The 26,958-nt window shown below is 42.6% G+C and overlaps 1 protein-coding gene across 1 annotated transcript in view; it reads left to right on the top strand.

Moving 5' to 3' along the window:
* The window catches only part of rimbp2a (RIMS binding protein 2a), a gene marked incomplete at both ends in the record, with an annotated part of 53,848 nt that overhangs the window by 7,336 nt on the left and 19,554 nt on the right, over nt 1-26,958 (top strand). The window contains 4 exons of the mRNA XM_079179340.1: nt 20-163; nt 22,054-22,143; nt 23,950-24,072; nt 26,684-26,798. Of these exons, the coding sequence (XP_079035466.1) occupies nt 20-163; nt 22,054-22,143; nt 23,950-24,072; nt 26,684-26,798 (472 nt within the window). The remainder of the gene's footprint in view (nt 1-19; nt 164-22,053; nt 22,144-23,949; nt 24,073-26,683; nt 26,799-26,958) is intronic.

The raw sequence follows: 26,958 nt of genomic DNA, 5'->3' as shown, positions 1-26,958 counted from the left end.
TTACTTTTTGTCGTTGCAGACGAGATATGAAGTTTCATCCCAGCAATCTGCCGGGCACTCGGCCTACAATGTGAGCCGCTTTCGATTTCTGGAGGAAAGAAACCGAGCGCTGAAGCTTGAGGTAACCGCTCTTCGCCAGGAGAAACAGCAGTATAGGAAAAAGGTACATTTCCCACTCCCACCACACAAACACACACACACACATATCTCAGCCACTCTGCGCTGTTCACTCTCATTATTTTAGATGAGCTTTATTTGCCGGCAAATGAGCACAATATACATATTAACTGGTACACTCCTCTGGAATTACAACTATTAAGATGTGATAATTGTGGCACTGTATGTATGTAGAGAGTTTCGGTGAGTCACTATGTTCAAGTCCCTGTTGCAGCTTTTATTCCTCAAGGACGCAGCTGTGTGTAGCGGGGTGACTCGCATGACTCTGTGCACATATACTCCCTCTGATTGGTCTTGGTTATGCAGACATGTGGGCATGTGTAATGTGGTGTAAAATAGATAAGGACGGGCTTGCGGTTTGGTGTGTTGTGCATTAGAGTGCGTGCGTGCGTGTGCGTATTTAGTTTGCACTGTATGCTTATGCATGCATTTATGTATTTAGTCCTTCGGAGGCCTCCCCCAGGTGGTCTCGGATGGCAAGGTGTGTGAGCTGTTGTCTTGGCAACACGCCTATTTGCAGAAGTGTGGACAGACTGGCCGAGGGGAACTGACATAACATAATGGCTGCTTCTGTTATAAGCCTCAATGGCTCGAGATTAGTGTCAGTAAAATAGAGCGAGACCTGCATGCTACAGTCTGCATTTACAAACGGTTTACTGACAATGGTTCAGTACAGTGCAGCGCTCGGGCTTAAATATTTTGTCCCACCACTCATTTGGTTTGTGAATGACAAGCATTGTCGTCTTCTGCTCATTTATGATGATACAAAACCAAAATAATTACTTAAAGTCTATAAGTTGTGGCCTCCATATATGGAAACTAGATGCAGTACAAAAAATGAACCACTGAGAAGAACCTTCACTTGTATAACTTTCCCGGGAACCACTGGGTACTCTCCTTTCACTATAGAGAAAAAGCTGACACATCACTTCTAAAACAGCACAATGCTTACTTTTATAAGAACACATTACCACCTTTCTGATCGAATAGCGTTATTTATGGCAACCTGCCCAGTGGGAGTTTTTTTTTAACATCGTCACAGCCAAAACCTTGGCACGAGACATGTCTGTCACCGTAGCTAACATGCAGCAGTCAGCAACGTAACTCAATAATGTCATGTAATTATGTATGTGTTCGTGTTTATGTGCTTTTCATATGTGGGTAGATACTGTTGGAGCTGGTCCAGCTGGGTGCCTGGCAGTCTCCTTGCTGTCACTGCTGACGGCTACACTATCACAGACTGCATCATGGCCATTCACGCAAAGACAGACTCAGCTATGGATCAGTTGGACTAAGAGGAGCTCAGTCATGAGAGTGGGTTTGCTCATGCAGATAGACTCTCTCTTCAAAGACTAGAGAAGATGGCGGTGTATCACATCCATCAATTCTGACTTTCATGCAAAAATGATTTTTCTTTCTTTTCATTCTTTATTAGGTGAAGGAAAATATGGCCATATGATATTTAGAAACAGCCTTTGATGATTATCAAACTCACAACTACGTAGAGATGAGTCATATTAGATCCAGACAAAACACTTGAAGATAAAAGATTAAAAGATATGTTGGTATAAAACACATGCCAAAAATTCATGGTTTACATGGATGGCGTCTTTAATGTCAACTCTATTCTACACAAAATACCAGTTGTTATTGTAAAATAAATCATATATTTAGTCACATATTAGCAGCATGACATAACTTGCCTCTATAGCTTTGTTGCACAGGGTGATGATGGGTGCATAACATGTAGCTATTTCTAAATGTTTTTGAATATACTAGCAGTCATAGGTATGCTCAAAATCACCAAAATCAAGTTTATAACACCTTTTTAAAATTGTCGGCATACGTTTTTGTCTGTATAAAAAAATAATAAGAAAAGTAAGCACTACCAATTACATATCTACATAATACAGTGGCTATATTAAATTAGAAATGGATCACATGACTACTTACTGTAGATACTCACTATGAAGCTGGAGCCATTGGAGCATTCTCCAGGTGGCGAGGATGACAGCACCAAATGAATGCTAATCTGCTGGATGTTTTAAAAAGATGTTCACCATTTCAACTTAAAAGGTGATAACATGTCAGTGTTGTGTCTACAGCTTGTTTGTGCTGCCCCTAATGGCGTTATCAGGGACTACAGGTTTAAGTGATCTTACAACCAACTCAAATCGTAACATCCCAGAGTGTACATTGTTCTCCACCTAGCGCAGGCAGTTACGTTGAGTATTTAATTTGAGAGAGCGACCATGCACACCCAGATCAATGAAACTTGGTCCCCCTTTTCACTTCATTCCTCTTTTGTATATTAGGGAAGGGTGCTGGATCAGGCTGTCGGCTGCAGTCAATCCACCGGCCTACGCTGTTGCATTTAATCCTTGTTTTATCGTTGAGAATGAGGCACTTCAGCTGGATTCTCACATCTCTTGTCTGTTCTTCCCAATTCATTTGTTATTTTCGCTACTGAAATGGCAAGAAAAAAAACAACTGAGAGGGCGGACTGCTTCCTCGAAAAACAAACAAAGAGCTTTAGATCGGTTGCCTGGAAACAATCTGTGATGGACAGTCGGAGAAAGGTACCTTAGGTGAGGAATGACCTTCTGTGTGCAGTGTGGCTGCTGCTAAAAGGCCACAGCTGTCTCCCTGGACACCATCCCTATGGCAACGATTGTGTACCGCTAGCAGCTGGCCCACTCGGATGATAGTCCTCGTGATGACACGGGCTGTCCCACTGCAAAAAGGAGCGTCTAATCAATAATCGCTAATAGCCGCGTTGTCTCAGCTGACCCAGTAATCTCCATTTGAACTCGTTCTAATCAAAGATGCACAGATGAACCGGGGTTAATAATAGTCTAGTGTAATGTAACACAAACCAGCTGGAATTATTACGTACCACCACCCACAGGATACTCGGAAAATTCCCTTTGTTTTGACTCACGAGGCTGTTTTAACAACTGGTATTAGACAGGGTGTGTTTAAGCTGAAGTTTCTATTCTTTTCTTAATTGAGTTTATCTCAGACAGTGTCCTTTCAGATGGTTGGAGTCTATATAACTCCATTATCCTCTTTCTCCCGGTCCATTTCCCATTCCTTGTCTTGTTACTTCAGTAAAACTACTTAAGAGCTAAGGCATGGCACAGTAAACTTTACCCTTTAGAGGAAATGATCAGAAAAGTGGGAAACATATTCAAGTTTTTTTTATGTCTGAGATTGCATTTCAGCGAAGGCGCTCCGTCCCTTTTTCTGTCCACACTGACTGTTTATCTGCATTAACATCATGGCGCAGAACTACTCAGACTACCAACATCTTGTCCCATTTCAGAATGCATTCATATGCCAGCCTCTGTTTATAGACAACATTGTAATAGCTCACACGGCCAGCAGTGAAAACATGCTAGCAGATTAGTTTGTTGGTCACGTGCTCCTCACTTTTCAAGTTGTAGCATTCCGAGTCTCCCATCTTTAAATCTCTTTTTCTTTTAATGTTTCTCTTTTTAATCCCTCACACCTCCTCTGTTCTCTCCCCCTTCACTTTGTCTCCCATACAATCCACTTCACCCCCCCCCTGCGCTCCCATCCGCATCCTACTTCCTGTCCAAACCTCCTGACTGAGGCCACTAATCTGGCCTGTGTAGCTTCATGCCTGCATTCATTTAAGAAGATGTGATGGCCATGCCAGACTATGATCGAATTTCAGACATCTTCTGAGAGTTCACTCCAGACACACATTTTGAAATGAATTATGTTTTCTTCCTGGTTGTGAGCGGATAATACTTACATGACAAAACCAATGCCATTTAAGTTTCCCCTATGATTATTTTTACTTAGGAAACATCAAAAAAGCCACAAAAAGAAGCTGCTACAGTCTTATCTACATTATGTTCCTTACTGATTATGGTAGGTCCATAGTAGACCTGCTGTTTTTCCAAAATCCCAATCCAAAGTGTTTCATGGAGTGTTTTTCCATAACGGTACACTTAACTTTTAATTCCAACCAAGCGGTATAACTCATTATGACTGTATTAAGTCATTTACAGTCTATATATTCAAAGATCTATCGTGACTCATAATCTACCTCAATTGTTAATGTACCCCACAGTGCTGCTTCCTAGGCAACTGCTGCTTTCTTTGACTTGGAGCTGACTATAGAAATGACAATACAACAAATCTGTGAATAATGGCTAGCGAGACAGATAGTTACATAAATGTCCAGCATTGGCGTGATTTCAGAGCATACACTGATGCAAGTGTCCGAAACAAATTTGCTTTCCATCTTGTGAGAGCACTGAATCATATCAGCTTTAAAACTGCAGGGGAAAATAAATTCTGTTGCATCAGTAGGAAAGTGTGCTAAAAATATGGCACTGTCAAAATGTAGGCCTCTCCTGGATTAATTGAAAATCCCCTTAACCGGATTAAATCATTTTAGGGGCTAACTGTGGTATACCCACACTCTCAATCACACATACACACGCATGAGCCCCCACACATAAGCTGATGTCAATATGATATAATTACTCATTGTGACAAGGAAGTGTAGGCAGTGTGATTGCAAGTGTGTTCTGTGTTGTAGTTAAAGGCTAAGAGCTGTGAAACTGTGAGGATTAGAGTTGGAACAGACCGAAAATGGAATAATTGGTCGCATGAGGATGAAATTGAGCTCCCGCCATTAATGCATGCAGAATTTAAGTTTGGCCAGTGTTTTCAGAAAACTTTATATTAATAAAGCCTCTCAATATAATAAGAGCATCTCAGCAGGGGTCCCCTAACTCTACAAGTGTGGAGTAATATTACAGAGATGGTGCAAGTAATTTCACCCCCTTTAGCCTTGAATGGGGGCTGTTAAATGTTTTTAGTGTACTCCATAGTGGTTACAATAGTCGTGTATTAGCCATTCGAGCATGACATGGCTCTATGGATGGCAATGTCAGGTATGTAGGTCGTTCAGTCGGCCCACCACCGTGGTCCACATTGAAATATCTCAACAACTGTTGCATGGATTGCCATGAAATTTTGTGAAGACAATCATGGTTCCCTCAGAATGATTTGTAATATCCCTGTACTTTTTATCTAGCACCTCCATCCGTTCAAAAACTATAGAATATATATTAAAAAAAAACATCAGTGTCCACTACTTTGGTTTAAGACCAATTACCTGCAAAACTAATTGCATTCCCATCAGCCTGTACTTTGTGTTTGGTGCTAATTAGCAAAAGTACCACGCTGACATGCTACGCTAACATGGTGAACATGGTTCATGGTTCCTTGCGTGTGCAACATACCTTGGCAATAAACGGTTCTGATTCTGATCCTGATGGTAATTATCACTTGCTGTACATCAGCATGTTGTCGTTGTAATTCTAAGCATGTTAGCATGCTGATGTTAGCATTTACCTGAAAGCACAGCGGTGCCTCAGTACAACCTCACAGAGCTGAGAGTCTTGTTTTACAGTGTTTGTTTCACAACACACAAAATATATTAAAATGTCCGAAGATTTGTGGCACCTCTGCCGGAAAAAAGGTTGCACAACAGAATGTTTTTTTGTCAAATTTCCTACTGTTGCTACTGCAATGTCTCAAATATACACGTTAAATGTTCACCGTATACTCCAAAATGGAATAGAATAGACTTAATGTATATGTCGCTCACAAACCATACATTATAAGGTGTATTAGATGTGCAAGCAAACAACATCATACTCCAACCTTATATTAATTTAAGTACGTAAACTATTCCAAGCACTTTCATTTACTTAACCTTATAAAAGTTTAAGTTAGTAAATGCTGAGGACCTCTTTAAAGGAATTGTGAGATCCAAATTACAGTGGAATACACTTTTATTACTATAATGTATTCTTACACTATTCACAGTATCCCCACATTTGCCTTTTCAATAGTCTCATTGTGGGCCTTTTCACAGTGATTGACCTAAACTTACCATCTTATGCTATACCCTGTTTATTAATACCAGTAACATCATTATCAGATGTTTGTATGTTAGTAAAAACGTGGCATCAATCAAGGCCCTGTTCAATTAGTGTCGTGGCTTCAGACGGGGAGCAGAGAAGAGGAGGAGGAGCATTATGCAGGCGGCTGTCATTTCAGTCAACTTGGCAGACAGACAGGAAGGTCCAGACTGTGGTTGTTCAGGGCAGCTTTCCAATGAACCATCCCCATTTGCATCCCAGACTCCAAGATGCCCGTTTCCTGTTGCCAACGATACCTCTTCCGATGTAGCTGACGGTTGTAGCAGTGGGGCTGGCTGATTAATTCAACAGAGTAGATTTCCGCAGCTCGCTGCACAAGCATACAGAGAGAGAGCGCGAGAGAGAGACAGAGAGAGAGACAGAGAGAGAGAGAGACAGAGAGAGAGAGAGGGGGGGGGGGGAATTGAGCAGAGGAAGAGAACGCGTAAGAGAAAAGGAGAAAATGATGGAGGAAGGGTGTTAAGGAGGAGGGTCTTCGGGGGTGGGGAGAGAGTGAGAGGAAAGGGAGGATAGGAAAGAGAGAGTGTGTGGCGAGGGGGCGGAGGAAAGGGAGAGAGCGAGAGAGAGAGAGAGAGAGAGAGAGAAAAAGAGGGAGCGAGAGACACGCAGGCCCCGGAGCTGCTACTGATGCTGCTGCTGATGCTGCTGCAGCCGTTTGACAATTCCCCACCCAGAGAGAGCAGGGAAGAAGGGAGGAGATCAGAGCAAGGAGGAAGAAGGAGTAAGCGACACCTCAGTCAAGATGCTCCTGTGCTAGCCAACACTCACGGTAAATACCAACCCTTTATCACCACTCTGCTTCCCCTTTACTGCCGCTGTATGTCTCCTTGGCCCGAGTGTGTTTCTGTTTGATTTATAGCCAAGCAGCTGGGGAAGAGCTGTCTGTGCAGCTGCGGCAGGAGGAGACAGACGTCCACAGAGAGGTGGAAAGGAGAGGAGGATTTGTACATTTTTGTCTCTCCTGGGAGTTAATGAGGAAAAAGCAACCTCTAGCTTGCTCTGTTTCTTGACTGTAGCAGGGCCACCTGTTTGGAGATGTGTGGGTGTGTGCGGTGTGTGTCGAAGGGTGGGGGGTGGGGTTACGGCGTATGGGTGTAATGGTGTGTTTGTGGCTTGGAAAGGTTAGTATGTGCATGTGATTGTGTGCGTGTGTGTGTGTGTGTGTGTGTTTGCACATGGATTTTTCAAAGTGTAGGATAGCGCTGCCTTTTGACTGCTGTCAAATTATGAATCTAATCTTGTTCGTGTGCACATGCAAGCATTATTCGTAGAACGGCATATGTAGACACATGTTCACACGAGCCCTTAGACACACTGGGAGAGGGACAAATGCTTTGTCAAACAAATAGACTGTGTGTATGCGTGTGTGTGTGTGTGCTTTGACGTTATCGGCTCCTGCAACCTGAGCTTTTCCTGGTTCCTGCCTGCTGAGGGGTTGCCAGGTGTTGGTGATGAATATTAACCAACTCGTGGCTGATTGGCATTTGCTCTCCAGTTATTTATCCTCATGAGGCAAAGTCTCTTGCGAAATATCTGTGTGTGTGTGTGTGTGTGTGTGTGTGTGTGTGTGTGTGTGTGTGTGTGTGTGTGTGTGTTCATGGGAAGATGCTGTCTTCTATACACTCATTTGCCAGTTTATTAGGTGCACTTATTGGAGCTAAAGCTAGTGCAGTCTAATACAACCACCCTTCAATTCCTACCTTCATGTTCAGTTTTTGTCGAGCGATATTGATTTATATGGTATGATACGCTATAGTTTATGGTGCTGTTGAATTATATTGCATTATCATAAAGGAGCAGTGTTTAGTGACTTCCAGCAGTGAGGTTGCAGATTGAAGCCAACTGAACACCCCTCCGCTCACCCCTCCCTTTCCAATTGTGTCTGAGAACCCCGGTGGCCTTCAGGTAACGTAGAAACGTGAAAGGTTCCCTTTAGAGCCCGTGGTTGGTTTGCCCTTTTTTGGGCGACTGTAGAAACATGACGGTGCTGCATGGCGCACTACGCGTAGAGGTCCTGCTCCCTATGTGGATATGAGGGACTCATTCTTAGCTAGAATGTGTTGAGTAAAGCTAGTTTCAGGTGAGATGAAAACTTGAATATTTTATTCCATTTCTGCTAATAGCTTCCCCTAAATCCTACACACTGGTAGAAAGGAAGTATTTTGTCAACCCATTTTACATTATGATGAGCTAAATATAATATGTAATATAATTATACCTCCCAACACACCATTTTCATTGAGATAATAAATACACCCAACATCACATTTTCAATCATAAGGGTGATGGATGTTGCTGCCCATACTAACTGTTGTGTCTTTGCCTGCTTTGTAAAAAAATTAAACGCATCAATTCCTACGTCCTAAAGGATTGTTTTGTGGGAACCAGGTGTGCTAACCAGGTGTTAAGAGCTGTAAAGCTGTACAGCCTTAATTGGTATCAATGAGCATTTGGGTGAAAAAGTTTGGTAAGAAATTAATTACAACTGGGCAAGGTTATGCTAATGTTTTGGTAGCAGTAAGGTATAAAACATTTTTCCATAAAAGAAAACTTCAACAATGTTTCTTATGTCTCACTGTAGTCCTTTCATGGTAAGAAAACGTAGTCCTATCACGTTTTGTGCTCAGAGTATGTGTGAAATTTTGCAGAAACGTCTAGATGGTAGAATGGAAGTTTAAAAAAAAAAAATCTGGTCAGTTGTTGAAACGAGAGAAATCAAAGCTGTCCCTACACTGCCAATCATTCTGCTACCGCTTTCTCTGTTGGATGTGGTCGTGTTACTGTACATGCTTAGAACAAGTGTCTGTGTGTGTGTGTGTGTGTGTAGGTTAGAATATACATTCATATCCCTGCACCATGCATATGTTTGAATGTATGGCTGTGTGGGTGGGTGAGAGACCAAAGGAGAGATACGGCAGAGGAGACGGAAACTAATGGTGCTGAGACAGTCTCTTTTTGCAGCAGTGTAACTTTCTCGTTCTCTATGACCCTTTATGTCTCTCCCTTTCCCTATTTTTTACCACTTGAAGGTGTAAAAAATCAGGTATCAGAATTGATGGGGACAATCTAATGTACTCCCGTAATTCCGCTCCTCTTGCACCATTCTCCCGTTCCGTCTTCCACTTCTTCATCTCCATGCGGCAGACTGGTTGGCTGTGCCGGCTGACGTTCGGTTTGGATGCTAGGGGGCGAGAAGGAGAGAGAGGGGAGGAAAAAGAAGATGAAACTTGTGTTTTCAGTCTCATGGCTGACTTCCCTGCTCCTCTCCTGAGATTACCAGTGAGTCTGGCAGCCAAAAGACACCCTCCTTGACTAATCAAAATGTTCCTTGAACATACAGACACTGCAATAATCCCTGGACAAGAAACAGCCTCGTAGGGGTGTGGCTGCACATATCAATAAACACACATGTACACATGCTCTAACATGTGGAGACAGAGAGTTGCACATTAGCAAACCTTTGTGTACTTCACACAACAACATGTTTCCACAGTTCCTCTGGATTACATGCCTTCATACACACTCATTTCCACTGTATTATTAACAGTGTATCCATCCACTTACTCTCCTCTATTACACATCCACATCACATAGAGCCGACTATGCTGTGTATCGCTCTGTACAAGATTTTATTGCTTACTCGTGTGCACGCTCGCTGAGCATCTTTGGTTTGCTAACTGTTCATTCATCCTGCAGGTTGAAACAGCAAATAAATTAGACGGCTTTTGTTTGCGATACTTGCATGCCGGCTCGCATTCAGACAATTCAAAGGGCATCAGATATGTTGGATGTGATACTCCGTTGCTACTTTTTTATCATCCTGACACACCATACCTGAAAGAGAACAGTTTCTATAGCAACCCCATCATCCCCTCCCCTCGCCCCCCATCGCTGTTGTGTGTGTGTGTGTGTGTGTGTGTGTGTGTGTGTGTGTGTGTGTGTGTGTGTGTGTGTGTGTGTTCGCAACGCGTGTATCTCCGAATTGCAAACACATGCCTGAATATGAGCGAGTGCTGTATTGATCGCTAGCATACACGTGTTGATGTCATCTAGCCAGCGGGGGAAGCAGAGAGGGAAACAATAAAGGAACATTTCCTCCGCACATTTCCTGGCAGCTTTTCAAGATACACAGAAGTTTTATTAAAGGAAAGAGAGAGAGAGAGAGAGAGAGAGCACTGCAGAGGGGGAAAGCAAAAAGAAGAGGGTGGGGCAAAGAAGGAACGTGAGAGGTGGAAGAGAGAGAGTGCAGGTAGTAAATGGCTGTCTGATTTGAAGTCTAAATACAAATACAGTTTCAAATAAGCTTTGATTGGCCAGGTTAATTAATCAGATAATATTAAGTGAACAAATTTGTCTTAGGATGGGTTTCCTACATCACTTTACTGAGTGTCAGGTGTACAGAGCCCTCTGGATGACATCACTAAAAGCCTCTATATGACCCTGAACCAAGTTTATACGTCGTAAAAGTTGTGGCATACGCCGAGGATGGTGTAGCAGACCAAAGTGCCTTTTTCTAAAACCTAATTTGTGACCTATTTGACTTTGTTTCGCTCCATAATTTCGCCATGGCACTGCAAGGCTTGGTGAGCCCTTTAGCAAAGACACATGCTGATTAAAGGCCTGTTTATTCCGCAGCACTAATTGTCTCCCACTGTCTCCTGTCCTTTTTTTAGGTTGACTTCTCCCTTCACTTTCCCCCTTTATCTCCTTCCTCTTTGTCTCCTTTCTGTTCAGATCACACTTTCCTCTCAGTCTCTGTTCCTCTAAATAACGACTTGATTACCTAAATTACACCTGTCTTGTGCGTCAGTCTTTCTCTACATTTCCCTTTTTCCCCCCTTCTTTCTTTCAGCCCCCAGTGGTTTGTGTCTGGATGGGCTTTAATGATTAAAACATAGGACAGGAGCCTTTGGTGGAGTGAACACCAAGGACAACTAGATGGGGGGGGGGGGGGAGAGAGAGAGACCGAGAGAGAGACCAGCCTGTTTGGATACAGATGACATGACAGGAACTGTGCTTTTGTAACTGTCACCTATTGCTCTGTGCCACAGAGTCCTGGTCACTGGAGACCTAAATCTCGGTCACATGCATTTGCTGCGCACTGTTCCAGGAACCATTATAGAATTCTCTCTATGTTTGCCATTAAATCCTGAGCAGTATTTTGAGCACAGCTGTTGTTTTCTGCAGTAATACTTGTTTTGACCCCAGATGATGGGAACAGTTTGTCGTCTGTATGTGATTGTTTTTAGATTCCAAGGTCTCATTATCCATAATTATTTTCACTGAAATGACCTCAACAAAAGAGCAATATATCCGTTAAGGAATACAAATGAATAATATTTCTGATCCACTTTGATATTGAGAGCACAAACTATTCCAAAGTTTAGCAAATGCTGGCTTTTTCATTTTATGCAAAGTAGAGACAAAACACACAGCGGTCCCCGGTTAGTCGACCTGAGTGACTTAAATAGGACATATGCACGTGCATATGGGTATCTGGAGTGCCTACCAAGCCACAAACTGTGAAATAAGATATTAGAATATACCCCTCCCTCGCAAGCCAATCAGAGCAGACTTTGCTTAAAGAGACAGCCTCTGAAACGGAGCTTTTCAGCCAGACGGTGAATACAGGTTTATTCAGACCGGCAGTATGAGATAACAGTAAAGCATGTGAAGATGTCCTAGTAGAAACCCAAAACACAGGTACGAACCTGAAAAGGAGCATATGTCTCCTGTAAGTCAGTTAAGAAATGTACTCGGGGACGTCGATGTCTACTGCCTGATAAATGTAAACAAAAACTAATATGATGAATTCTAAAATCTGTTGCCAGCTGACGCAAAGAGGCCAACACTGCATAACCTTCTCCCCCCGCTTTGTCTCTGTTAGAAGACTGCTTGCTGCATTTTGAAGCATCTGCCGATGAGTATAAAATGCTAATTTTGTACTGCTAACCATTGCAACGGGTACTTTAGTCTGCTGTTTTTGTAATAGGATACACGTACAGTAGGCATTGGTCTAGAAAGCAGCGGCGAGGAAACCTCTGCTCAGGCTCTGTCAGTGTATTTCTAGCGTACTGTACATTTTAGCAACTGTGCAATGGGGTCAGATGTAAATTATTTAGCACCTTGTGCAGTATGTTTTGCTGCAGATTGGGGTCACGTGTGTGTGTGTGTGTGTGTGTGTGTGTGTGTGTGTATTTGTGGGTATTGTGTGTGTGTGGGTCTGTGTATGCACATATAGAAATGTGTGTGGGGAAAGTGTGTGCATCCCTGGTCGGGTGTGGTTTGTGCTTGTGTGTGTGAGAGAGTTTTATGGATTTGCTCGTGCTGGAGCGTTTGTACGCCAGCTTGTGTGTGTTTTGTGTGTGCACGTGTGTATTCTGAGCATGGAGTTCCATCCAAGCATTATGTGAGCATGAAGGTCCATCGAAGCACATGTAATCCCTAACCAGCTCTTGGGCTTCTCATTAGCATTACACTGATCTTCCGCAGAACTTATTTTCCAGGCCTCTGATATTCACTGTGGCCTGAGGGAACAATAGGTCCTGTTCACATCAAATGTGTTATGTCATCAATGTGACTGGAAGCTTTGCTTCTCACGTCACGGGAGCCCTATTTCACTCTCACTGCCTGCTCCCTCAGTGTGTACATACAGCACGTGCACACACTTCAATGTGCACGTTCCCTTGCCCTAATGTTCCCCGTGGGGCATGTATATTCTCAAGAGAGGCCAGTGTTTCCCCCGGAGGGCCCTCCATATACAGTACAGCTGGAACAACTCTACATATCACATATAGCACACAGTCAAAGTTAATACACTCACATGGGCTCTCTCTTTCTCCCTGGTCCTGTTCAGACCACTTTCAGATTGTATTTAGATCCAGTTGGGACAAATTGCAGTTCACGTCCTGTATCAAATTGTGCTTCAAATGTAAATTGTTTCTTTTAGTTTAAAGAAAGAAACACGTTGAAATCTTTGGATGTCAAGCAAAAGCGGTGTTCTTAGATCGCATCGTGCGTCCATAGTCTGAGTTTTTATAACTGCAGTGACCAAAGGCGAGCTAAGACAAAATTTTAAGACCAAAAACAATGTGACAACCGCTAGGACCCACGTCTACAAACAAACCAATCAGCATGTGACACTGAATACACTGATGAACAAGTGTGATGCTACTGCTAAAAACGTGTTTTCTATAAAGTCACTTTGCAAAATTGGTTTTTCATGCAGGAGAAGAAATTATCTCATGTTGAAAATTGCAGCTTGCGTGTTGCAAATTTGGTGAAACGGGCCCCTACGTGTGAATATGGAAACCATAGCTATGTGGTAACTTGCACCAGATGTGGGCCTACAACTTCGAGTTGTTTGACATGTGAAAATCAGCTCTGCTTTTGTTGCAATATGGTCACATGGTGAGCATCTGTGGAGACTCAAAAGCAAACACTGTATGAACTCTATATATGTTCACAACACATACACAAGCACAAGCATTACAGACTCTTTGCAGAGTTCATATGAGTACCAGGAGAAGCGACAGAGGAGGTCGAAGAGTGAGGTGAATGAGGATGTGCGTTACGTGGAGGAGAAGTTAATCTCTCCTGACGATAGCGCCGGCCTCTCCCTGCCTCTCCTCTGTCTTCTCTCCTCCATAAAACTCTGGATTGTCTCCCGCTCGGCACACCCCCACACTAAAACACACACGGCGGGATGTGGAGAAACCAGGGCGTTTAAACTAAACACAAGCTGTTTGATTTTTGCCCGAGAGAAAAGGTGAGCACAATTTTAAGCTACACATCCCACAAGGCTCTTTATTTGTGCTCAGATATGAGTCTTTGAACTCTTATCCTTCTTGGTGAAATCTTGAGTATGTGGTTACACTTAGCTCAAGAGACTGTACAGTCTGTGCAGGGATTCCTTCCCAGTAAGAAGATTTTATATGTGCATAAAATCTTTGCTGCCACATTGACCTGATGTAGAGTCTTTTGGGCTTGAGACATTAATATTAAACGTCTGTGACTGCGTAGGCTGGGTTTCCATTCAAGCGCCAGTTGATCCACATTATTAAATCTGCAGGAGTGAGTCACATATTTCATACTAAGTCGTTTTTTGAAATCTTTATTTACATATCCACCAACAACAGGGGGTTTCCTCAAATTATTAGGGTGTTATACATCGTGAGAGCTTACAGTTTTAACTTAATAGAGTGTGTATTTGTTTATTTTGAGAGGTGGTTCTTGCCACATGAATAATTTTTTAGAGATTTTGAATCCTTAGGATTCAAATGAGAGGTTTGGAACACTGTGGATGCACAAGAGCTTAAGGCTGATGTATGCCTGGAGATGCTAGTTATGCAACTCATTCATGCTTGCACGCACACACACACACGCTCTCTCACACACACACACACACACACACACACACACACACACACACACACACACACACACACACACACACACACACAAACACACCAACTCACGCTTCACTATATTGATGTTACCCACCGCCATCTGCGTCCACACTTTACACAACAGAAATAGAATAGGAGTAGAATGGACATTTGACGAGTACAAAAGAAAATGCAGATGATTGTTAGTTGCTGTGACGACAACACGTCAGTGGGTTCATACAGTGTTCGCCGGGAAGAGAGCGTTAAGCCCGCTGTTCGGCTAATTTTCTGTAACCAGTGTAGCATTAGAGCATAGCAGAATTAGCAAGATAGCGATCTAGCCAGCTGTCCCTCAGTTAGCTAGCTAGCTTGTTAATTCCACCATGCTTTAATGCTACACTAGTGACATGAATTAAGCCGAACAAAGTTGTCACTCATCTGGGAAAAGCAATGTGCTTGTCTTTGACTTTGACAAGAGTGAGTGGAAGAAGCATTAAGTTGTTACATTGTACTCATTTACTCTGTCTCTCTGTGCTTCATAACTTTACTACTCCACTGCACGTTTAAGTCGTTACTGCAAAACCTCACCTCAGTGAGTCTGCAACTTTGCCGTAAGTGGGTTTAGTTTATAGGGAAGTTAGCCCGCTACAACAATCGCAATGTCAACGGTACTCATAAAACAGGACGCTGCTCTTACCATCCTGCAGATTTGAATGGGAACGTCTGTGCTCCTACTATTTGATTTCTGTGGTTTTAGGCTACACTTATTCAAAATGGCCTTGTAGGTCTTCTGGCTGTGACATTTGTGTGTGTGTGTACACACAGACACACACACAGATTAGTCACACATTCATGTTTTATGAATGAGGCACCTGTAGAGACACATTAGTGCAGAAGTTGAAAAGGACACAATAGATTTTATAGCATGTTGATGGAAGAATCTGTTGGTGACATTATTGTAACATTCACCGCACTTCATTATAAGCGGATGAGTCATGCAAAAGGTTGCATTACAAATAAGATGGCACGCATGAACACTACATGACTTAAAGGTTAAAGGAAATGTGAGTGTACTCTGCAGCTATTAGCGAGTAGTTGTCCAGGTGCCGTGCGCATGTTGCAAACCAGCAGTAATGCACAGTGTTTTGCATTGTAACGATTGATATCACAATGATCTTGAGACTTGCTATAGTCTGCCAAAGAAACTGATTTTTGCCTGAATATTAAGTGGGATAGAAGTCTCTTGTGAAAAGGAAAACACCTACTAAGCCCTTCAGAGGACGAACTCTGTGTTATATATCATCTTTTGTGCTGCAGTGAAGACCTTGCTAATGCTACACAATAAATCTCCAAAATGTCCCTCGTTTTCATAACCAATTCCTTAAGTGGGGATGTACAGTGCTAATGCTCAACTGCTTTAAAGTTAACATCAACCTTGAAAGTGCGTCCTCTTTCGGATATATTATGTTGTTAACAGTCTACGCTACAATTTCAAAGTTTCTTTTCTTTTCATTTCAGTTTGGCATTATTGAACTATGCTTCAGGTGGGTGATCCATCATTGTGAAATAATACTTGTGATACTACAACTACATGGTACCACAGTTGCAATCATTGTATAAATGCTCCTTGAATCAGCCGAGTTGTGTGCAAGGCAATCACTCCTGCGCAAATCTACATTACCACATGATAGTGTAACAGAAGCTAAATTCTCTGCAAGTTTAGATGCTCTGTTCTCACCTAAATGTATTTGTGTGTATCCTTGAGGTCTAACAAATGTGTTGATGCATGTTCCTTCGTCAGCATAACAAATTTGCAGAGCTGATTTTGTGGATATTTAAAATTGTTTACACCCGTGTCTGCCAGACTGGAAGTCTTCTTCTTTGCTACCTTTGCTGGCCCGTTGCGACGCTTCTTCACACGTTACCGGTACCAACTGTTGATCAGCAGAAGAGCGGGAAACTGGTGACATGGCTGTGTATCATGTCACCCACTAACTTGTTCATATGTACATCAAGGAGGGTTCAAATAAGAGATGTCACATTTTCATACTGCGTCATGTAATTGGGGTACAACACATGCAGAGTGAACTCTAGTCTGCACTTGCCAAAAGGCTCACGAGCTGCCGTACGGTCGTAGAACATGAGGACGGTGGCCTCCTTTATGGGTGAGAATTACAATTCTGCAATTATTAGAAAGATCTTTCACAAAGACCGTGTCCCAGCCTTCATTGGTGTGTGATAAACAAAATGTGGTCCATTCTTAACAACATTGCACCATAGCGTTACTAGTGTTCAAAGACTCCACAGGGTACCTTTTTATTCTCATAGTTCACTGAAATGAACAGAAACCAACTGCTTCCAATAGAAGTTGAGAAAGATTCTTTTGGCACGCCTTAAAAAATGGTCAGTACTGTAGTATAAAGCAATTTCTAGTTAATATTAAAGCAACTGAATCAAAGTTTTTAAAGGGTCAGTTTTAATTACTAAAAAGGTGTCGGATGCTATTTTTTTTTTTTTAAAGCAGTTTGAAAAGTCGATTCCTTAATTATGTATGTAAATATACTTCAAATGTTTAAGTATATGTGCATGTATACACCCTAGCTTTTGATATTTCAGGCTTTACTGTGACACAACGTGCCAAATTGACAGTTGAAACATGCACAGCAGTTGAAGCACATTCTACAGTCCTCATCCAGTTTTTCAACACTGATCCACAGTAGTTTAGAAGGCTCCACTGTTGAGGGAACTGTCCATGGTGCTGATTGCTTCAGATCTTGGACAGTGCTGAGCAGGCAGCTGATGTTGCAGCAGCTATAATTGGTGGGACAACAGTCATGGCTCTGACTCCATTTGCCCATTCTCCAACCGCACAAGTGCAGAACAATGTATGACGCGGACACACACACACACACACACACACACACACACACACACACACACACACACACACACACACACACACACACACACGCCAACTGTAGTCGTCCTGTTTAACACTCTGCACAAAGTTTAGAGGATAGCATTGGAGGGAGTTTATGATATGAATTTATAATACCACAATACTTCAAATAAGATGGAAATCCTCTGATACAGAAGCGTGAAGCCTTTTGTTTGAGGATCAGTTTAAACAACCAGTCTGTGCTGTACCTAATATAACTTACAAAAGGAAGACAAAGAAGAGATTATGCTTTATCTTTGGGTTGAGAGTGAGGTGAGCTCTTTTCTATTATGATCGCCACACTTAAGTCATGAACTCCAGTTTAACTTTCACATGGAGTTGCTGTGGGAAAAAATAAACGACAGTATTATTTTTTAATAGAAACTACGAAACTCAGCATGTTGCAGATGCAATTCTATATTCATTTCTACATATATTGTACATGAAGTTTATGTCTTCACTTATTAGATTTGTTAGGACATCTCTGCTTGTCTGTGACTTCACTGGTGCTCCCACTGAGGACAGCTGATGTCGTCGGTGTCTTTCCGCCCACGGTTAAGTGGAACAAAGTGTTTCACCGTGACATCTGATTAATGACAATCCCCCTGGGAGTTGAGGGAGAGCAGCAGCAATCCTCTACCCACAAAAAAAATCCCATTCAGAGTCGGCAGTATACATCGTAGAAATCTCAATCTGCATCAATTACTTAATCCTTCGTCTGTTCTCCTCTATAAGTGCAGCAGCTACTGGCTAATGCTTACTCAAATACGATCCTGCAATATTTAATATTACCAATATGAACGTTTTTTTTTCTAAATTAAGCAAATCCACGATCCTGTCCGTGTAATTTTCTGTGGGCTTGCAAGAGGCAATATTTGAATGTTGCGATTGATTCCCATTAATGTATGTTTTATTCTTAAGTGGCACATCAGCAATTCAAAAGCACTAACACTTCCTTAAATACATTTTAAGCCTGCATGGAAAAATACAGTGTGTTCAAGATACTAAAACAGCTATAAGGACCAGAGTCAATTTGGTTAAACAAAGCTGGATGTGCTCTATTAAAGAGAGAGACTATTTTAGGAATTTTCCCATCCAATTGGGATCAGTATGAAATACAGTACATGTCTTTCTGCTCAGCTCCTTGTCATCGAGTAATCAGAACCCAGTGGGAAACACCTGGAACAAAAGAAAACATTTTATATTCAGACAGCTTGTCGGCAAATCAAAGTCACCTCCTGGTCTGGTTTGAACCAGAGCAAACAGAGTTCATATGGCGGAAAACATTACACTGCATTTTTTGATATTACAAAAACCAGAGGAACTAATGTGTCTTAATTGTGGATATCGTTATATGGTGCCAGCTCGGCCCCTTTCCCTTCAACATGGCCACATCACAATATTGTTTTGGTTGAAAAAAAGTGATGAAGATTGTCAAAGCTACAGCCATGCTCCACCCAAAATGTGTCTGACACTCAGGTGGCTGTAAAATGTGGCAGCTAGCCTAATCAGCAGAATAAGCCTATATGCACCTCTAAACTCATAATTCAACACATTATGTCTTGTTTGTTTAAGTGTAAAGAACAATACATTTTGTGTAGCTGGGTTGGCTAGCTATTTCTGCCCATTTCCAGTCTTTATATTATGCTAAGCTAACTCCTGGCCGTAGCTTTACATATATATATATATATATATATATATATATATATATAGAGTGAGTGGTATCAATCTGCTTATCTAACTTGTCACAAAAGTGGAGATAATAAGTGGATTTCCCAAAATGTGAAACTATTCCTTTAAAGCTTTCTAATCTAGTTCTAGTTGTGGAAAAGTTACTTATATTTCTTTCTGAAGCATAGTGGAAAAATGCTGCTATTGTAAGGTTATTATTAGTATTTTCTCCTACGATGTGATACAAACTAATACTCCTGATGCACTCTTGTTCAAATTGAGATTTGGGAGTCGCTTGTACGGATGCAGAGTAGATTCTGGTTCTTTAGAAGCTCGGTGAGAGGCCACAGTGAGCAGAGCAGATTTAGGACCAGCAGCTAAATTAGTGGGTTTGGGGAGAGAATGATAATCATGGTGGTGATGGAAGGGGAAGTGCATGCATGAGTGTGTATGTGTGTGGGAGACGGAGATAGATGGAGAGAAAAGACAGAAGAGGAAGGAAGAAAGAAGTTGTCGAAGTGAATTAGTCGTTATTGGTGTTGAGGTCTCTCCCCCTAGCTTGTCCACTCTTTCCACACACACACACACACACACACACACGCACACATATAGATCTCAAATTTCACAACCACGCACAGATTCACACACACGCCACACTTTTCACTCAAACATGGATCTGCATAGCTGTCCTCGGAGTGCTGTTGATCCCCCTTTTTACAGTGTTCTTCCTTAAGAGAAGGTCTAATGATCAAATCATTTATATATTCAAACCAGATTTTCTCTGTTTATTTGTGCATATTGAAGGTTTGAATTGTCACAGGAATGTGTGCGCGTGTCCCTTGGCTTAGCAGTATGGCAATGTGTTTACAAGATGTTGCGAAGTGTTAAGCAGAGCTGTGAACGTGTGATTCACTGGAAGTGGGAGGAAGTGGAGAAGCAGACATCGTTCCTGAGGCCCATAAAAAGAAGCCTTTAAAAGGTCACTCTTATTTTTTTTTTTATATGTGTCTTCCTTTCTTTCTTTTGTTATCATAGCAACCTCAAATGAACCCTGAACTGCCTTTCTGCTTGAACTGTCTTTACTCGACCTGTCCATCACGTCCTTCCAGTTATCTTTACATCCCTTCCAAACCGCCACCGCGCTTCCCGTCGGTGTCAACAACAAGGCCACGTCCTGGAGTGTCGGCCTGAAGAGGACGACTGCAGCCGGCACCTCCATGATGTGTCACGTCTTCCATAATTACCAGTCAAAGGCGGAAGAACAGGATCGTTTTTGGCCGCTACTGTAGCTCGGTGCGGTTCAGTCCAGTTGCTGCTGCTCTGTAGTCTGCGGTGACGTGATGCGGAGGTAGCGTTACACAATAAGAGCAGCGTGTGTGAACTCACTCACCAGTCTCTGTGTCTTCCCGTCCTTGTCTGTTCTCGATCTGCGTCTCGGTTTGATTGTGTCTTCCTCCGACAGCCCTGGCTGTCTCTCTGCCTGCACACAAAGAGAAAGGATGAACCTGGCTGGCCCCGCTCTTTCGGTTTTTCCTCTCTTCTCCTCTTGGCTCGGGTTTATTGAGTTTCTCGATTTTGCCCTGATAAATTTGATCACAAACCTCTGAGCTGCGCAATCTGCTCTTGTGCAGCAGCCGACGTACAATGACCGAACTCCTCTTTTGCTTGAGTATATCATAGCAATCGGGCTCAAGAGAGCGTATTACATGTACTGTGTGTGTGTGAGGTGTGTCACAGTGTTTACACGGTGCTGCTCATAGGCGTGGAATAAAAACAGCACAGTCAGCTGTGCTTTATGGAGCTAGAATGCATCTTGCCAGTCAGATGTTTTTCATCAGTTTATGACACATAGGTGGCAACTGGATTAAACCCTGTTTTAGAGACTATACATCTTCAACATGTTGAAACAAAACCCCCCCCACTGGTCTTTAAGCCACCATTTTATCAAGCTAGACGTACGAGGAAAATAAAAGCTGTGATCTCGTGCTTTTTGCACAAAGACGAAGCTGAACAGAGAAAAGGCTCGACTGCTATTAATAACGACTTATCCACATGTTATGATGGCGATGCTGAGAATGGACAATCAACAGTATGAGCTCAGTGCACGAGCATGAAGTGGTATTATGGGCCAGGATATGACCAGTCGCAGTCTCTTAAATGCTCCGCGCTGTGATAGGAGGAGAGCGATGCCCTAGTTTGAGTCTGCCGTAATTATGTAATGCTTGAGTACCTGCAGCACCAGCGGCATGACAACTTCTGAATGTGGATCTGGGCAGCAGAGAGTGCAGACAGGAACTGCACACCTCTCTTCAATCCTTTTCACATGGCGTGCAACTTAATACCATCTTGGGCTCGCTACGTTTTGACTCAAATGATGCACTCATTTGCTTATTTAGCATTCAGCTGACATATTCAGCACTCCCTCATTCCATCCTTTCATCTCATCAGTCTGTTAGGTTTTTGCTGAATATATCTCCCTCAAACCTTTTCCCACTTCCTATTCCTCTTATCCATCCCCGTCTCTTACTTCCTGTGCCCCCCCCGCCCCCCCCCCCCCCGCCCTCTTTTTTTTCAGCTCTCCCCGTCCGTTCCTAATGCCATATACCAAATGGAGGGTGACAGTGTGCAGCTGTGGGTTTTGTCCTCCAGACAGCATCTTAGAGAAAAGCTTAGCCCCCCCCCCCACACACACACACACACACACACATGCGTGCAGACGGAGGGGAGGGATCGGCACTAACCTGAGTGTTTCCTCTGTCGTTTATATAATAGTTTTAAGATGGAGTTGCGCTGGTTGGCTTGCCTACGTGATGCAGTCAGACACGAGGAAGAAGATGCATCATCATGTAACGACACACTAAACTCTCTTTTGTGTCTCTTGTTTATTTAGAGGGCAAAGCTCCATGCTGCCTTGCAGGAGAAAAATCGTCTGAACCTTGAGCTGATCAACCACCACCTGAAGACTCCCGAGTATGACCAGGTATGGCCTCACACACGCACTGCACACACACACACAATGATAATCAATGACCAACCAGGCCATGATCAATGGTAAAATCGATTGTATATTACACTACCAGTGGTATAGGTGCTACGTATCACAAGCACAGGGTCTTATAAATAGCTGCAACATCAGTCACATGTTGCTGTCTGTGAACCGTCTCTGCTGATCAATACCCATGCAGCCTTTTCATCATCATCATACATGTTATTGTGTGTTGCCTCTTCATGGTCTTTATATTGCTTCTTCACCCACATGTGCTGTTAATGTCATGTCTTCCATCTTTAACACATACATCATTGCTACGTTTCCTTTCCCACCGTTGTGTCCTCACTGGCACAGTCAGCCAGAGTCTCCCACTTCACACATGCATACATAAACACACACACACACACACAGACCCAGATGGAGACAGTCTGTGATGGTAGGCGATTAGCTACTCTGGCGCTAATAGTGACTTTCACAGAGGGGGCAGATTTGACACGTGTCCAGGGACTCAGCTCGGAGCTTTTGCTCCAGCGTGCCACACCAAAAAAAAGATGCCATCTGTGCACGGACAAGGTGGGCACAGAGATGAAAAGGAAGCGTGTCCAGTCCTGCCACTGGTTTGTAAGAGCAATCCTGGCAGCGTGTGGTGGACGGAGCATAGGGAGGAAATGAAGGGATGAGAGGGAGGGAGAAGCGGCAGAGAACAGAAAGAAAGTGGCGATGTTATTAGAGAAAGTAATCACAGAAAAGACATTCTTACTTTCTGTGGAGGCTATTCGTTAGAGAGTTCAAGAGAATTGACTGACAGTTTCAAAAGGAACTATATTGACTCAAAATCACAGTGTGCTTGTACTGGACTCACTGAGTCAGTGCCCTGTGTGTTCACCTTCACAATTACTAATTTCAGTTTTGAAGAAATATTTGAATGTTGCTGATTAAATAGCACAGCTAAGGACAGAATATGTATCGAATACGGTTTTATTACCAGATTTTATATCTTGCTTATATTAGCTTTTAGTTTTAAAGGTGTTTTTTACTCACCTAATTACATTTTTATTATGTAAACCATCTTTGGGTATCTAAATAAATGCTTGAAAATGATTGCTATGCTACTTGTCCGACGTGATTTAACTCAGATTAATAGAGCTCCTGTCATAAATTCCACGATACGAATGAACTCATTGCCTTTGAAGCGGTGTAGTTTTGTGCAGTTGAGTAAGCAAGCTTATCTATTGTACCCTCATCTCTTTTGCTCGTTAATGAGATGATTGGTGCACGGCTGAGGGATGGTTCCTGCTCGGTCCTATGAGGCCACCTTGAGAAGAACCAGCTTGACTCAAGGCCTCTGACTGATGAAGGAGCGAGAGGCAGAACGCTTAAGTCAGCAGCTCTGTCTCATCAAGGCTAAATTGAAATGTGCTGATTAATTTCTCTTCAGACTGTGAACTCCCAATCAACCCTCCAGCACAAAAAAGAACAGCCTCTATTCATAAATGTAAAAAGTAGGTCTACTGCAAGAACAAACCTCATAAAAATTGCATGTTTCTTTTCCTCTTTGAAAAAAAACCCCAAAACAGAATAAATGCTGCATTTACTCTCAAGTAAAAAACAGGGAGGAAATGAAAGTGTTTCCCCTCGCTTTGTTGGTTTTTCTGTTTACCTTTGTCTCTGCTAACCTTTTTTTTTGTGGCTGTTTATATCCATGTTTTTTTTATCATCCTCTTAATCTCCTCTTGCTCTTTTTGTCTCTTTCTTGTCCCTCCCTCCCTTGCATCTGGACTCGTTCGCTTCGTGTAGGTGCGATCAGACTATGAGCAGCTGAGACAGACCTTTGCTGTAGTGAGCCAGGAGAGAGACGTGGCCCAGCAGCAGAGGAGCCAACTCCAAGACAAAGTGGAGAACCTGGAACAGGTTCTAAAGGTGAGACGTTGCTGAACTTATGTTTACTTTCATCGCATGTACCCCTCAATACAAATATCAGTAAGTCTCCTTTTAACTCCAGCTCTTCATCCCTCTATTCCAATGTGTCCTCGCTCCACCCGTATTCTTCTGTGCACTCGTAATGTGTGCCATGATACTACATGTTTTATATTATTAATTCATTTTATAACCAGTCATACATACAATTACCCTTGACAGCTTCACATTTTGGAAAATCCTGCCCCCGATCTCTCACACTTTAAGTCATCTTTACGGTAGTGCAGTGGACTAAAAAATGACCATGTCGCCAGCTCCGTATCACTTAATCATGTCGGGAAAACTATTTTGAGTATTGTGGGAGAACTCAGAAATCCTGCCAGTAAGTGTCAGTAATGAACCTTTGGATTACTTGATTAAAGGATTCTGATTTGCCATTTTTCACATATCCCCCCAAGGAAAACACTTCCTTTCTCTCCCACATTTAATTGCCTGCAGTTATGGATTAAATGATGTCAATCAATTAAAAGTCAGTTCAGGGATTGATATCATAAACCTGCAATAGTTCTCTTCTTCATCTCTCCCGTTCTTGTGGAGAACACTACTGAGCAATGTGTCTCTAAGGCAAACCCTGCACATGTCTTACTGCTAAGTAGGCATAGCAAAAGAATTAGGAGACCCCGTTTATCCTCCTTTATCACCACTGATTCTATCCGTCCACTTTTTCATACTGACGTACTGTATAGCTCACTGCATTTCTCCAGCATTCCTATCTGCACTCATTCATCCCTCGTTCACTTCAGTGGTTCTGTTCAGCTCACACCGTTCATCAGATTGGGAGGGTTTTTCCGGCCCTATTTCTGCTGCCTCTTTTGGAAATATCCAAACCTCCCATGTGTACGTTCTCTAAGAAAACTTCGATGCAACTCATGAGGTGAAGTGTCATCGGATTCATGGAGAGGCTCTTTTCTTTTTTTTCACCGTCTTCTAGTCTGCCAATAGTAATCAGACACAGTCTCCCTGCGCCGTGAGAGGCGCTCTCATTACAAATCCTCGCCTCCCTGCATCTCCTATCGATTGTCTGTTTGTCAGGATATTTGAGAGAGAAATGTTCCCATCTGAGAAAAACTGACCTGCTCCCTAATACAGCAAAGGAAGGTTTGTCACTTTCTCATTGTGTATTGATTAGGCAGACAAAGAGACTATTTAGAGAAAATTACACGGGGCAATGTGGGTGAAGAGAACAGAAATGGAGGAGATGCAACATGGGGAAAAAAAAAAATGGCAAAACACGGACTTCTTCAGTCAAAGCTAATGAGATACAGCGCTGTCAATCTTGGCTTAAAAATTGTGTTATGTGGTAACAAAATACTTATTTTATATGTGGAAATTTAAGACACTTCTCTGTCATACAGAATGTCTAAAGGGCAATATGCAAGACAAATGTAAAGTGGCCTGTTAAAATTGTCACTGAAGAGGACAGTCCATATGATTAAGCAGTGCTAGTAGCGGCTAATGTAGCTTCGAGCCACAAGCAGAGAGGAGGAGTGGGCTACAGTGGTCTGGTAAGCTCGCTTCTTTTTAACTCCACGCCCCCCAACTGTAGTCTTCAGACCCAAAATCCCAGGTTTCAGGTCTACAGTTATGCTAAGCAGTAAACATCCTTTGTCTCAAAGATATTTGTTTGTAGTGTTGTAGCAGAGTGGGGGTTCCTGGCACAGCTTCGCCTACTTCCACGGTGCACGGAAAAGGGAAAAAGTGTGTATATATATATATATATATATATATATATATATACTGTATATGGCAGTGGTCTTAAGGGCTTGAGCTGCAGACTTGTGTAAGGCAGGTTGTTGGTTTAAAATCAATGTCTGTCTCTGGTTTCAACATGACATCACAGAGTGTTTGCTTAAAATGTAGGTGAGTTCATCAAGCCTACCAAGAATATCCAAGAGTTATAAAAAGTAGTTTTTCACTAAGGCTCCAGTGACAGCCTCTCAGCCAGCCCAGTCCTCTGCAGCTTAGAACTTCTCCCTGATTATGCAAAGCAGTAGCTGCCTGCTCAGGACACCTCGAAGCCACTCCGGGAGGTAAAGAGGCTTTTCTTTTTTTCTTTTTTTTTTTTCAAGGGAAAGAGAACACAGAGAGAAAATGATGAATGTCAGAGCTTTTTAAGCTGTCTTTTCTTCTTAAGCCCGTGGAAACATCTTATGGCCTTAACTCTGTTTCTGTAAGATGTGGCAGCCGGTCGTGACTCCGCGGATAGATACTGTATGGTTATGACTCGGCTAATTTGGGAAAGGGTAGATTTAGGATCAGCGTGGGTGACCATGCGTGACAGCTTTGTCTGAGTCAGTTCGGAGTATACAGTGGGTTGCATCTGATACGCATCATGTGAGAAGCTCATACTGGATAGCACTCTTTACTTCCGCGGTGAACTTCAACACTTGAGTGCCTTAGATTGCAAAATCTGCCTTTTTAAAGAAATAGTTCAACTTTCTAGCTGAAACGGTATACTGTCAAAAATCATCTCTAAAGAACATCCGTCAACGTAACCACATCCTCTCTCTCTCCCTCTCTCTCTCTCTCTCTCTCTCTCTCTCTGTTTCTCCAGCATATGCACGAGGCTGTAGAGCTGAAGCAGCAGCTGCAGATAGAGCATGAGCAAGCGTTGGTGGCCCTCCACACCAAGCAGAAGGAGATCAATCAACTGCAAAAGGTATGGCCTTATGGATAACGCCAAAAGTGCAAAATTCGTCATTGAAAGCGTACTTTTCTTTATACTTTTGACACAATGCTCTTTTGTAATTGATTTTGTGATAAAAGCAGTGACGAACTGAAGCTGCTTGTTCAGTAACTGATGTGTCAGTAGTCACTTTGTGCTGAATA

This window comes from Pholis gunnellus (genome assembly GCF_910591455.1).
Source record: "Pholis gunnellus genome assembly, chromosome: 18".
In the NCBI taxonomy this organism is placed as follows: Eukaryota; Metazoa; Chordata; class Actinopteri; order Perciformes; family Pholidae; genus Pholis; species Pholis gunnellus.
The sequence above is the reverse complement of the archived record's forward strand: the minus strand, read 5'-3'. Positions and strand labels throughout refer to the sequence as shown.